This window comes from Schistocerca nitens, chromosome 8 (genome assembly GCF_023898315.1).
Source record: "Schistocerca nitens isolate TAMUIC-IGC-003100 chromosome 8, iqSchNite1.1, whole genome shotgun sequence".
Taxonomy (NCBI): domain Eukaryota; kingdom Metazoa; phylum Arthropoda; class Insecta; order Orthoptera; family Acrididae; genus Schistocerca; species Schistocerca nitens.
This window is the reverse complement of record NC_064621.1, coordinates 398,594,372-398,606,199: the sequence shown is the minus strand read 5'-3', so window position 1 is coordinate 398,606,199 and position 11,828 is coordinate 398,594,372. Positions and strand designations below refer to the sequence as shown.

The window sequence follows — 11,828 nt, the reverse complement described above, 5'->3', positions numbered from 1 at the left end:
TTGATGGTTCGATCCTGGTTAGAGGCATACGTTTTTTATTTGGTAAATGTAGTCCAGGTGGTACAGTATCTGGCATCTTAATCATCAACAGCAATTGCAACAGGTCCTCTAGAAAATATTTGCACTTATGTATTACAATCGTAAAAATGGAAGATTGGTCAGCTTTGAAAGAAATCCCTTCCACATGATGGGCGTGAATATATTCTCACAACTTCATCTACTAGATGCGAAACCTGTTTTATTTGTACCCTGCTCTAATGGTCCCATAGAGTAGTATCAACTATTATTCTGCCTCGTTCAGGTCCATCATATTTCGTTAAGGCCTTACGTTGCCAGTAGGACTAGCAACGTGCTTCGCGAATAATATCCAAAATCGGTTATCATTTGTATGTGTTATCACCATGGTCCCACTAATTATGCCTTTCAACAATGAGTCTGATAACCGCATGCTGTTTAGCCTACTACGTATCTCAATGCATAATTATTATTGTTATTATTATTAAGTTTATTATTATTATTCCATCAATGGGATTGTGGAAACATCACGTCTATTACTGTTAGGGACACAATGCAATTAGAACTGAACATTTCACGATTAGTAGCGTCGGGACGAATCATGCAGAACAATATCTGTCAGAGGGGGAAAGCTCTCATGAATTGATAAATAAATAAATGAAACGTTCATTGGATGAAAACCTTGTAGGCTAGTATTTTGGAAGATATACATGTCTGTGCTTGAGTACATTACCTCTCCCAGAATTGCAGGGTAACTGGTCGAATCATAATCCACAAACTAACTGCTTTGCTATCGGAAAGAGTGGGCGTCAACTGCATCCTGTGAATATCTTTCAGAGCAGGTGTAAATATTGTTATTCGCTTTGGGAGGAGTTGTGCGTGGGTTGAAGTGCGACAGGCGTATGTTGTCGCGCGGCTGATAAATGTAGTGGCAGTGTATACATTGTGTTGTCAGTTACTGGGTTTAAGCTATCGCATTCTATTTGTTTAGTACTTGCCAGGTAATTAAGAGACCGTAAATGGATATATGCTCTCCACGTGGCCCTATCGTTAACCTCAGATTTGTTTACAAGTTGCGGCTTGCGAAATTTATTCGGTATAACTATGTCTTGTGATTACGATGACAGCGAGTTCTTGGACTTTAAAGAATTGGAAGAACAGATAACTCAGATAGTAGACAATGGAAACCTCGAGGAAATGCTTCGCATACAATTGTCGGAGTTTGAAATGTTACAGTCCATGTTTTCAAATCCAGGAGAATTTTGTGTGGATGACCCAAGCGTTATAGCCGATATAAATGAGTTTGTGGACGGAAGGTGTTCTATCATTCCACCTCGTTTAGATTTTAGTATAAATTTATTTATAGATATGGTACGTACCCGCATTTAAAAACGTTAGTTCTTAGCCAGCTAGAAGGATGTAACCATATTATTTATTGTTACGTTTCTTTCTTTAAGGCCAAGTTCGAAGTCTGTGTGAACCTCCCACACGATTATCCAGCTACTGAGCCAGATATTTTTGTGAGAAGTGACAAACTCAGCAGAAACCAGCAACACAGTTTAAATATTGACCTTAGCAAATTTATTGCTGATCTTGATCGAGGTGAAATCTGTATCTGCTCCGCAATTTCTTGGCTTCAAGAAAATGCTACTCATTATTACGTTGCAATTAAACCAGAACCACAAGTGAAAATATGCGAAGATGAAGATTTGTTTACCCGGTACTGGATATATTCTCATCACATTTACAGTAAAATAAAAAGGAGAGAAGTATTGGATCTTGCTCATGAATTTAACATCACAGGATTTTGCCTTCCTGGAAAACCTGGAATTATTTGCGCTGAAGGTTCCTCTATGAATTGTGGTGAATGGTGGCAAAAGGTAATTTGTAAAAAGTAGATATTTTAGTTCATGTCATGTTTGAAACAATTTGAAGTGGTGAACTGTTTTCCTTTACCCACAGTTCTCAAGTGCTGACTAGTGTATTATGTGTAGCCTATTGTTCTTCACTTCCACTTGTTAACGAAAGCCATTAGCAAAACATTTAAAACCTTTGAACTAAAAGATGCAGAAATGACATATCTGATTAAAGCAAAACTTTTCAGTGGGCACAGCCCGCAGCTCGTGGTCGTGTGGTAGCGTTCTCGCTTCCCGCGCCCAGGTTCCGGGGTTCGATTCCCGGCGGGGTCAGGGATTTTCTCTGCCTCATGATGGCTGGGTGTTGTGTGATGTCCTTAGGTTAGTTAGGTTTAAGTAGTTCTAAGTTCTATGGGACTGATGCCCATAGATATTAAGTCCCATAGTGCTCAGAGCCATTTTTTTTTCAGTGGGCACGAAAAAAGCCGTGCATAGTTTGATACACAAAGTTTGCATGTGAAACTTTTTTGCAGCTTTTCAGTCACGCTTTGTCACAATAATTGAAGGAAAACTACTCCGACATGTGATGTATCAGACAATTATTGTGTATTACTTGTATTGTACCTATAACCATTTTGCAGTTTATAGTGTGTGTGATGAAATAAACTATCAGAAAAAGCATTTATAATATTATTTCAAATGATATAATTAGGAAGTGATCAAAACTAATAAGAATCTTCAGAAAAAAACTTATGAATATGGCAATTGTGGGCAGTTTTTCTCCTCGTTCACAGTCCTCTTCTTCTGTGAATGCAGTGGAGCATTTGAAAAGTGTCTCATTAAACTCACTGTATTATACAGGAATAAGTTGTGCAAGTTTTTGCACGTTCTTCACCATTTTTTCAGTAGTGGAACACTACCAGTTACAAAAGATTTCTCATGAGGTAGACTCAGAGGGATATTGTAGCAGTTCAGAGAAAATGCGTCCTTGGGTAATCCACCAGTGTACTCAAGAACAACAGCTTTGATAATACCTTCCACTCAGTTGGTGAAACATCAGAAGAATCATCAAACAAATGTCAGCCAAAGAACCCAAGAAAGAAGCCTACAGGCAATTTGTCAACAAGTGACCACGAAAGCCTTGATTCTTTTGTAATTTTATTTTCCTTACGAATACCTTATCCTGCTATATTATCTGATGCACACCTTTTTGTAGCACCTGAGCCACCATTTCTTGAAAGCTAGATCATTGCCTGAATTCGTCATTATGATGTAGAAATTTCCAGACACTCTTTTTTCATAAACTCACAGTGTCCTTCCACTGTATATATTATATTACTCTTCCTGGAGAGCCGTTTAATAGCTCCAAAGCCCCTTAAATTGGCTGAAACGAGTGCTCTCAGTATTTTGCAGTTCATGATGTACTGTTGTCAGCCACACTAAGCAGAAAATGAATCACGTGTGATGCCTATTTTATAATTCCTTTCCCTTCCATGTTATATAATCTTTCCCCGTTATTTTTAATAACATTTCTTCAGTTCATCTGTTTATTATTCTTTCTCTTACCACACACCAGTTATTCTCCATTGGATAACATTTTAATAAATTTAATATTACACTTTACACAATAGTAACAGCAAGAAGGGGAAAAAATGATGTACATGGATTCAAGTGAACCACGACAACATTTTCTACTTTGCAGAAAGGGAACAGCTGTGCTAGATATGTCCATTCTGCATCTTTTATGATAATTAACAACCAGTGAAATCATGTCCCAATGAGTATATGTTTGACAGTTTTACATAGTGCAAAGAGTTGAACTCAGCTACAAGTTTATGCAAATAAAGGAAATTTTCAAATTTTGTCAAATATGCCCTATCCGCTTCTTGTAGTAAGTTTTACTTCATGCTCTGCCACAAAAATTAAGATTGTGCTTAATTCTCTCAATAACAAAAACTTCCACAGGCTTGATGCCTTGAGTAAATTACCAAAGTCCTATTCTGTATTCATGTATTCAGTCACATATTAGATTATTATAATTAAATGGACAGTGCTCAGTGTGCTGCAGTGCTGCCCATATACATTGCAGGATAGGTATGTTCATTTATTGTTGCACTCGAAGAGTATGCTGAAAAGCATAGTAGATTCACTTTCTGACACTGGTTGAAAATATGGTACTGTAAGCAATTAGAATGTGGTATAGGTGCAGGAAAAGGGGAGGAACAATCAAACACTTAATGGTAGTTTCAGTACATTTATTAGGATACAGTCACAAGTGACAACATGTGTTCAATATGGTCTCTTGACTCAGCAACATCCTTTTCCTTAACATGGCATGCTTGACAGTTGCTTTCAGTGTATCCAGTGCAGTTACAATGCCATGTTGTCCTAAAAAAAATGCCATGTTGTCCTTCAAATCAGGAAGAGCCTGGGCACATCCCTAAAAGATACAGTGTTTCAAGTATCCACACAACCAGAAGTCACGTGGATTTAGGTAATGGACCTGGAAGTCCACACATCTTGAAATTTGATGTCTTTAATTATGTTTGGTAGAAAATCACTGAGCGAAATACAGTATATTGGAGTAAAAATAACTTATTGCTCCATTCTTTATTGCAACTAAAAGTTACACCGTAACAACAAAACAAAACAAAGATATAATTTTAGAATGTCATTGAACACAGCCACTCACAGGATGAACATAAATATTCTGGCGCACTCCCACCATGAAAACTGAAAATGAAGCCAAAACAAGAAAAACCCTCAATACAACAAACTCACTGCTGTTGACACACCCACTCTTGTTTTATTGAGTTTGTTTTGAGATCATTGACAGAGCTTTTCTATTTGATATTGTGGCAGTGATATTTTTCATGTCTGGTGCAAAGTGATATCAAAAGTGCGAGAGAGTTTTTTTTTTGGTCATGTGTTGTTTTTTATCTTTGCCGTAAGACTATAGGATCTCCTAGTTTTTGTTACTTCTCTGTTGTTTTTCTAGTTTCTTCTCAGTGTGAGTTTTCACGAATAAATATGTTTTCGTTAACTCATGATACCGGACGGCTATGCAATTATTTGTTGTAGGCAAGTCGCCTACATAATTGGTGACCCCGACGTGATATGAACACGCAACCTACTGATCTGGAGTCAGAACATCTCCAAATCTTCTCTTCGTCATGTAGCTCTTCGGCTACAGAGTTGCCAATCGCCTGTAGCTTCTCACAAGTTGTATGCCCTTTAGTGCTTGATATTGCACTGTTGTCTGTCAGATTTAACAAACGTTTTCCTTGTAAGTCGACCGACAACTCAAAATGTGCCAGAAAATCAGTGCCCAAAATAGGTTCTGATATACCAGCTATCACAAAAGACCAGGTAAACTGTTTGGAAAAACCCACATCAATCTTGCACACTTTACATCCGTACGTGTTAATCACCGAGTTATTCACTGCCTTCAAACGTGGCTGTATGTCTTTTTTGTTGTGTGGCGCATGGCTGACAGGAAGCGAACTAATGTCTGACCCGGTATCCACCAAAAACCTTGTACCCGTAAGTACGTCTGATACATACAATCTTTTCGAAGCAGGAGGCATATGTATTGACGACTGTTGTCGCTGACATGAAAACACTGCACTGTTTCTGTGCATAACTTGGTTGTCTGAGTAGGCGCATGGTGAAGTACATCTTGTAGCATCTCTCCCTAAACGTTTATGGTACCAACACACCTTACGCTTGTCCTCTTGTTGACTTCGTGTTTCACGCCCAGCCCGGTCTGTCGTGCGCTTAAAGATAACTTGTGGTCGCTGTAGCGTGCGTAGTTGCGCTCGCAAATCCTCTATTGCAGTTTTTAAATCTCTAACTTCGTTTGAACTTTTTGTTGTTTGTCGCGTTGTGACCGCGGCCGAGTTTACTGTTATATCGTCAGTTTGGTCTTGCTGGTAATGGTAGTTACCGTACTTGGCATCTGTTGACGTCATTGCGACTGTTGCAGTAGGCTCGTGCGTCTCGTAGATTCTGTCTGCAGCGAGCAGCAGTTTGTCAACTGATCTTTCGTCGTATATAGCTAGTGTAGTTCTTACTTGCATTGGTAGCTGTTGTTGCCATACGTGGAGTAACAGTCTATCAGAGACTGTCGATCTATCTACCAGGCTGTGTAAATGACGCCAGTATTCTGACGGGGTCCTATCTCCCCATTTCTCTTGGTACAGTACTTGTTTGACTCTGATGTCGACTGACTTCACACACCGAGAAATTAATTCTTCTTTCAGTCTACAGTAGGCGGGTTCACTATAATGTCAGATAGACGCTTGCGAAGTTGACACAGATGCTGTTCATGTGTTTGACTATCCGGAGAGAAAACCAAGATGTCATCAAGATAAGCAAAGCAAAATGTTAATCCCTTTATCACCTTGTCGATAAATCGCTGCCAAGTCTGTGCTGCGTTCTTAAGGCCAAAAGGCATAAATAAAAACTCGAATAATCCAAATGGTGTAATCACTACTGTCTTCTGAACATCTCTTGGAGCCACCGGTATCTGGTTGTATGCTTTCTTGCAATCGAGGACGCTAAAAATTTTCGCGATGGCCAAAGCACATGTGAAGTCCTGTATATTAGGTACTGCGTATCTATCTGGAATGGTTCTTGAGTTTAATGCTCGGTAATCCCCGAGACACCCGACGCACACCAGAGCTGGACGTCGAATAAAATTCAAGTATCAAGATATCCCTGGGGCTCCGCACTTTAATTAGAGGTTTTGTGAGTAAGTCTGCCAACTGTTTATCAGAATAAACGTAACAGACATCAATCTCATTATTTTCAACATTTTTACATATATAATGGTATTTAATGTCACTGCACTTGGTGTGTTTGTGATGTTCTGTGTTTTTAATCAGGCGAATAACACTTTGTCAACATGGAGTGTTATAGGTTTGTCTAACTGAAAACCAAGTTCACTGAGAAAACCGCACAACCAAACTACTTAAGTAGCAGCGTCTGAAGCTGCTATGTATTCGGCCTCTGTTGTTGATCTGCTTACACATTTCTGCCGACGTGAACACGATGTCAAAGGCCCACCTGCTAACAAGCTCACATAGCCTGTTATTGACCAACAAGTGTCACAGTCACAAGCAAAGTCGGCATCTGAGTTAGACCTCCATTCCAGTAGAGTCATCTTCGTACCTTATGGTCAGGTCCCTGGTCCCCTGTAGATACTTCACAGTCCTTTTAACAGCATGCCAATGATCGAGATCCGGATTATGTAAAGACCTACTCACAGCGAACATAATGTCTGACCGTGAGACAGTTGCTGCAAACATTAAGCTGCTGACTGCCTGCCTATAAGGTTTGCTTTCCGTCTCCTTTACCACTGTGCAACATGGTTCCAACATCAAAAGAAGTGGAGTTCGGTTTTGAATCATCCATGTTGAACCTCTGAAGTAAATAATTGATGAATCTCTGCTGGCCTATATAGATTTCTTTTGTAGAAGGGCTGAGTTCAATTTCCAGTCCACAGAAGTATCTTCCATTGTCCACAGTAATTTCAAACATTGATCCCAGTGCTGTCAAAACATTTTCCAGTATTTTTGGAGACTTACAAATAAACAAGCCATCATCCACATAAAGTACCAGGTAAGCATCAGTGCCATCTGTTACAGCATGGAAAACATATTTATCTGCATTCATTTGCATAAAGCCAAATAATTTTGATTCCAACAATGTGATGATTGTTTGAGTCCATGTAGACTCTTCCTCAGTTTGCAAACATTATTTGGGCCTTCTACAACAAAACTTTTTGTTTGCTCCATGGAAACTTCTTCTTTCAAATCCTCATTCAAGAATGCAGTCTTAACATCAAACTGCCTAATTTCCATATCTTGTGGAGCTGCTATGACTAATAAAACTCTTATTGAATCATATTGGACCATAGGACAGAATGTCTCTTCATAATAAATGCCTTCTTGTTGTGAATAACCTTTTGCACATTATTTAGCTTTAAAGCGGTCAGTTTTTTCCCTCAGAATTCTACTTCACACGATAGACCCACTTACGTCCAACTGCCTTGCAGTTGTGAGGTAATGGTACTACATCCCAAGTTTTGTTCTTCTTCAAGGATGTCATTTCACTTCCATTGCTTGTTTCCAATTTGATGACCTTTTCGATGCCATTGCTTCTTCAAAAGTTTGAGGTTCAAAGATAATGGCTGAACAAGCTATATCTTGGTCCCAAAAGTGAGCAGGAGCTTGCAGATTAGCCTGATCTCTCAGATTCATCCTTCGATTTTCTTTCATTTGTTCACCAGGATCATACTATTCAGATTCCTCTTGAACATCTTCTGTAGCATGGTCTCCCAGGTAAAATTCAGTACATCTTTTTTCTTGTTTAAGCTATGTGTTTGTTCATTAAAAGAGACATTGCAGGAGATTGTAATATTCTTTGACTCAGGATTGTAGAGGTAATAATTAGTAATGTACCCTTCATAGCCAACCATGATTGGTTTCTTTGATTTACTATCCCATTTTGATCTAAATTTATCAGGAATGTATACGTATGCTGCTGATCCAAACTTTCTCATGTGTCCTAAAGAATACGGCGCAACATTGTTGTTTGCTTTACATGGCTGGCCATGTAAGATATATATATGCTCCACAGTTTACTGCCTCTGCCCACAATTCGTGAGACAAGTCAGCACTTAATAACATAGTGCATGCACACTCAGGAATGGACATGTTTTCTCATTCAATTCAGCCATTCTGCAGCACTGTCAGCTAACCAAATGTTTTCGCAACCTGGAGCAAAAACGTACGCATGTTCTGCACTCAAAGCTTGGTGCTCAGGCGTATCAGTTTTCGTATTAAGTTTTGCTAAAAGTTTTATGCCCTCAGGTTTACAATGTCCCTTGTTGTGACAATAACAACATTCAATGTCTTTTCTACTATGTTAGACGCACTGTTGTTGCCGGTAGTTGAATTGAACTTGCGTGATTTGTCCACATTAACTACTGCAAAGGCCGTTGAGTTTTCATCACATTGTAAAAGTTTTTGTTCTTCTTTGAATAACCTTAAAGTCAAATTATTGAACGTTTGTTGATCATCAGCGCATGAGCCCGGGCAGCTTTGCTGGCAGACTTCCCAAAATTTTAGCCATTTTGTCAGCTTCTGTAACAGGTTCCCCAATATCAGCTAATGCTTGTGCCAAGGACTCAACTTGACTGATGGGTTGTGCGATTGTGTCTGATGGTGACAGTCTGTAATCAAAAAATTTCTACTTAAAGTTCATTTTAGTAACTGTGGATTGCTGTTCATGAATAGTCTTTAGTCTGGCCCACATTTCCACTGCATTTGTCCACGTCATAACAGGTCAAATTCCATTGCAGTAGATAGAATGAGCATCGCCTTTGCATTTAAGTCATCCCAAGCAGTTTGACTCTCACCAGCTTCATTTGGCCTCGGTTTCCCCTCGACAATATCGAGCACTTTTTCAGCACAAAAAATAATTTGCAGCTGATATTTCCACATTTGGAAATTTTTACCATCAAATTTCTGGATACTGTACATTTTCAATTTACCCATATTCGTGTGGGCTGAATGTAAGTCAAACTTATAATACTCAGATCAAAATGAAAACAAAGGTTTTCCACAACAGACCAGTGAAATATGACGCTTCCAGAACTTGAGCATCATGGTTCACACAAATAAAACTCTGGTAAAAAGCAGTGAATTCACAGAACCTGATGTCTTTAATTATGTTTTGGCAGAAAATCAGAGTGAAATACGGTGTATTGGAGTAAAAATAACTTATTGCTCCTTTCTTTATTGCAACCAAAAGTTACACCATGACCATAACCGTAACAAAAATATATTTTTATAATGTCACAGAACACAGCCACACACAGAATGAACATAAACATCTGGCGCACTTGCACCAAAAAAAAAACTCAATCCAACAAGCTCACAGGTGTTAACAAAATTCCCTAGAGCTGGTGTGGTCATTACTGAATGTTTCTCATCTTTCACTTGGCTAGCAACATGTGTCCCCCCGTCTTGCATGAACATAATGGTGTGGACACAGTTGTGTTCTTGTAAAGCCGGGAACATGTGTTGCACACGATGTCCTTATAATGTGCTGATGTCACTGTACATCTAACAGCCTCATGAAGTGTCAACTCCTCACAGAAAATAGGACTGAGAATGAAGGAACTTTTGAAACTCCATCACACATTCACATAACCTGAGTGCATTGGATAGTCCTGCACAGCATGTGACAGACTAGGACCTCATATGTAACAGTTCTGTGTATTCACAGCACCATACAGACTAAAGTGTGCCAGCGTCACGTCATCCATTTCCATGTGCACCAAAAAACAGAGGGCAAAGTCACACCATTGCACTCATCTTGGGGCTTTATTTGGTGCATATTCTGAGTCTTGTAGTGATACCAGTGTAAAATACGCTGCAAAATCTTTTGCACTTTTGACCAGGGGAGAGACAATTCATATAACGCTGCTCCAGCACTGGCTGCAGAATTTGAGGCATGTGCTGCAGGGTCAGCTATAGCTACAGCAACATCATCAACAACTGCCATGGGAATGGGCCATCTCCCTCTCCCTGGTGCACCATCAAATTCACCTGTTTCTTCAACTTTCTTGATCGTTTTCTCTAGCCCATTTATTGATGTGGGGTCTCTTTATAGCTGTTTCTTCTGACAGTATTCCCAGAACACAGCACTGCTTTTGCTACCATTCTGATAAAACAGCTTTACAAGCAGAGCACAGCCTGTCTCTGTAGCCATTGTGTTTGGTATGGAAAACTTCAACATTGTTAAACCTTGACACCAACAGTCACTTCGCAAAAGAAATCACACACAGTGCCATGCAACAAACAACATATTGATGTCAAAACAGGAAACATTTCACATTCTGATGGCATATAGCACCATGTTTTCACTTGGTGGCAGAAAATGGAACTCCCCACCCCTCCCAAGCACACTCGGTGAGCACATCAGTTAATGAACTTATTTATGATGATACAGCATCTTGCACTTTGTACAGCCTGTACTGCAGCACTCGGAACACTGTAAGTTCAGCTATCACCACACAGTACAATAGATCAGTATCTCAGGATACATCTTCAGGCAGGCTGAAATATACTACTGTCAGATGCCTTTACAAGGTAGGTAGTAAGACAGATATTAGTAACTACCAAGCAGTCTCAATGCTTAACTCCTTTGTAATTGTACTGTAAAATACTGTTTATGCAAGAACAATATCACACACATCCAAGAATAAGATGTTTGGATCCATTTTTTATTTCTAAAATGTTTCCCCACAAAAAGTTATTTTTTCTGTGCATGAATCAGATTATAAAAGAAACCAACTGTTGTCAACTGGCTTTTTACAGGACTTGCCAAAAGTGTTGTAACTACCAATTTTCTGAGTGCACCACTTCATAGTTCACACGTGAAGTCTGTGCTTGATTCAGCCACAAGAGGCCACCCCGCCTTTTAATATGACAGCAGATTTGTGCACAGCCTGCTGGCTGCACCCCCTATTGAAGCTAATGGAAATATAGGCTGAATTGCAAGGCTCCGCTGACCGCTTGTGTATTCCTAATTATATTGTATTTTGTCTTCCATGTGTGTGTGTACTGTTTTAGCAATTAATTGCAGTGTTCTTAGTTTACAACACTTTTTGGCAGTTGTATGTGCTCTAAAAATATTTCATGTTTTTCTGTATAAGTCTAAGTTTCACCAGGTTCACAGACCACAAACCAATGGTGTCTCTTTTTAACTCTTCGGCATCCTTAGGCCTACCAGACAAAGCTGCACGTCACTTACAGTGGCGGGATCTGTTCCTGTCACAATACAATTATGAGATACATTTTCAACCTATGGCACAACATGCAGATGCTGACACCTTGTTGTGTTGCCAATTGGTCCGGATCCAGAGTTTGATAAAAAGGAATCGTT

General features: G+C 39.4%; 1 protein-coding gene across 1 annotated transcript in view; it reads left to right on the top strand.

The window, feature by feature from the left end:
- Positions 1-859: 859 nt before the first annotated feature.
- LOC126198613 (RWD domain-containing protein 2A-like) overlaps positions 860-11,828 on the top strand; it is a 62,890-nt gene continuing 51,921 nt past the window's right edge. The window contains exons 1-2 of the mRNA XM_049935065.1: positions 860-1,386; positions 1,473-1,895. Of these exons, the coding sequence (XP_049791022.1) occupies positions 1,120-1,386; positions 1,473-1,895 (690 nt within the window). The 5' untranslated portion in view covers positions 860-1,119. The remainder of the gene's footprint in view (positions 1,387-1,472; positions 1,896-11,828) is intronic.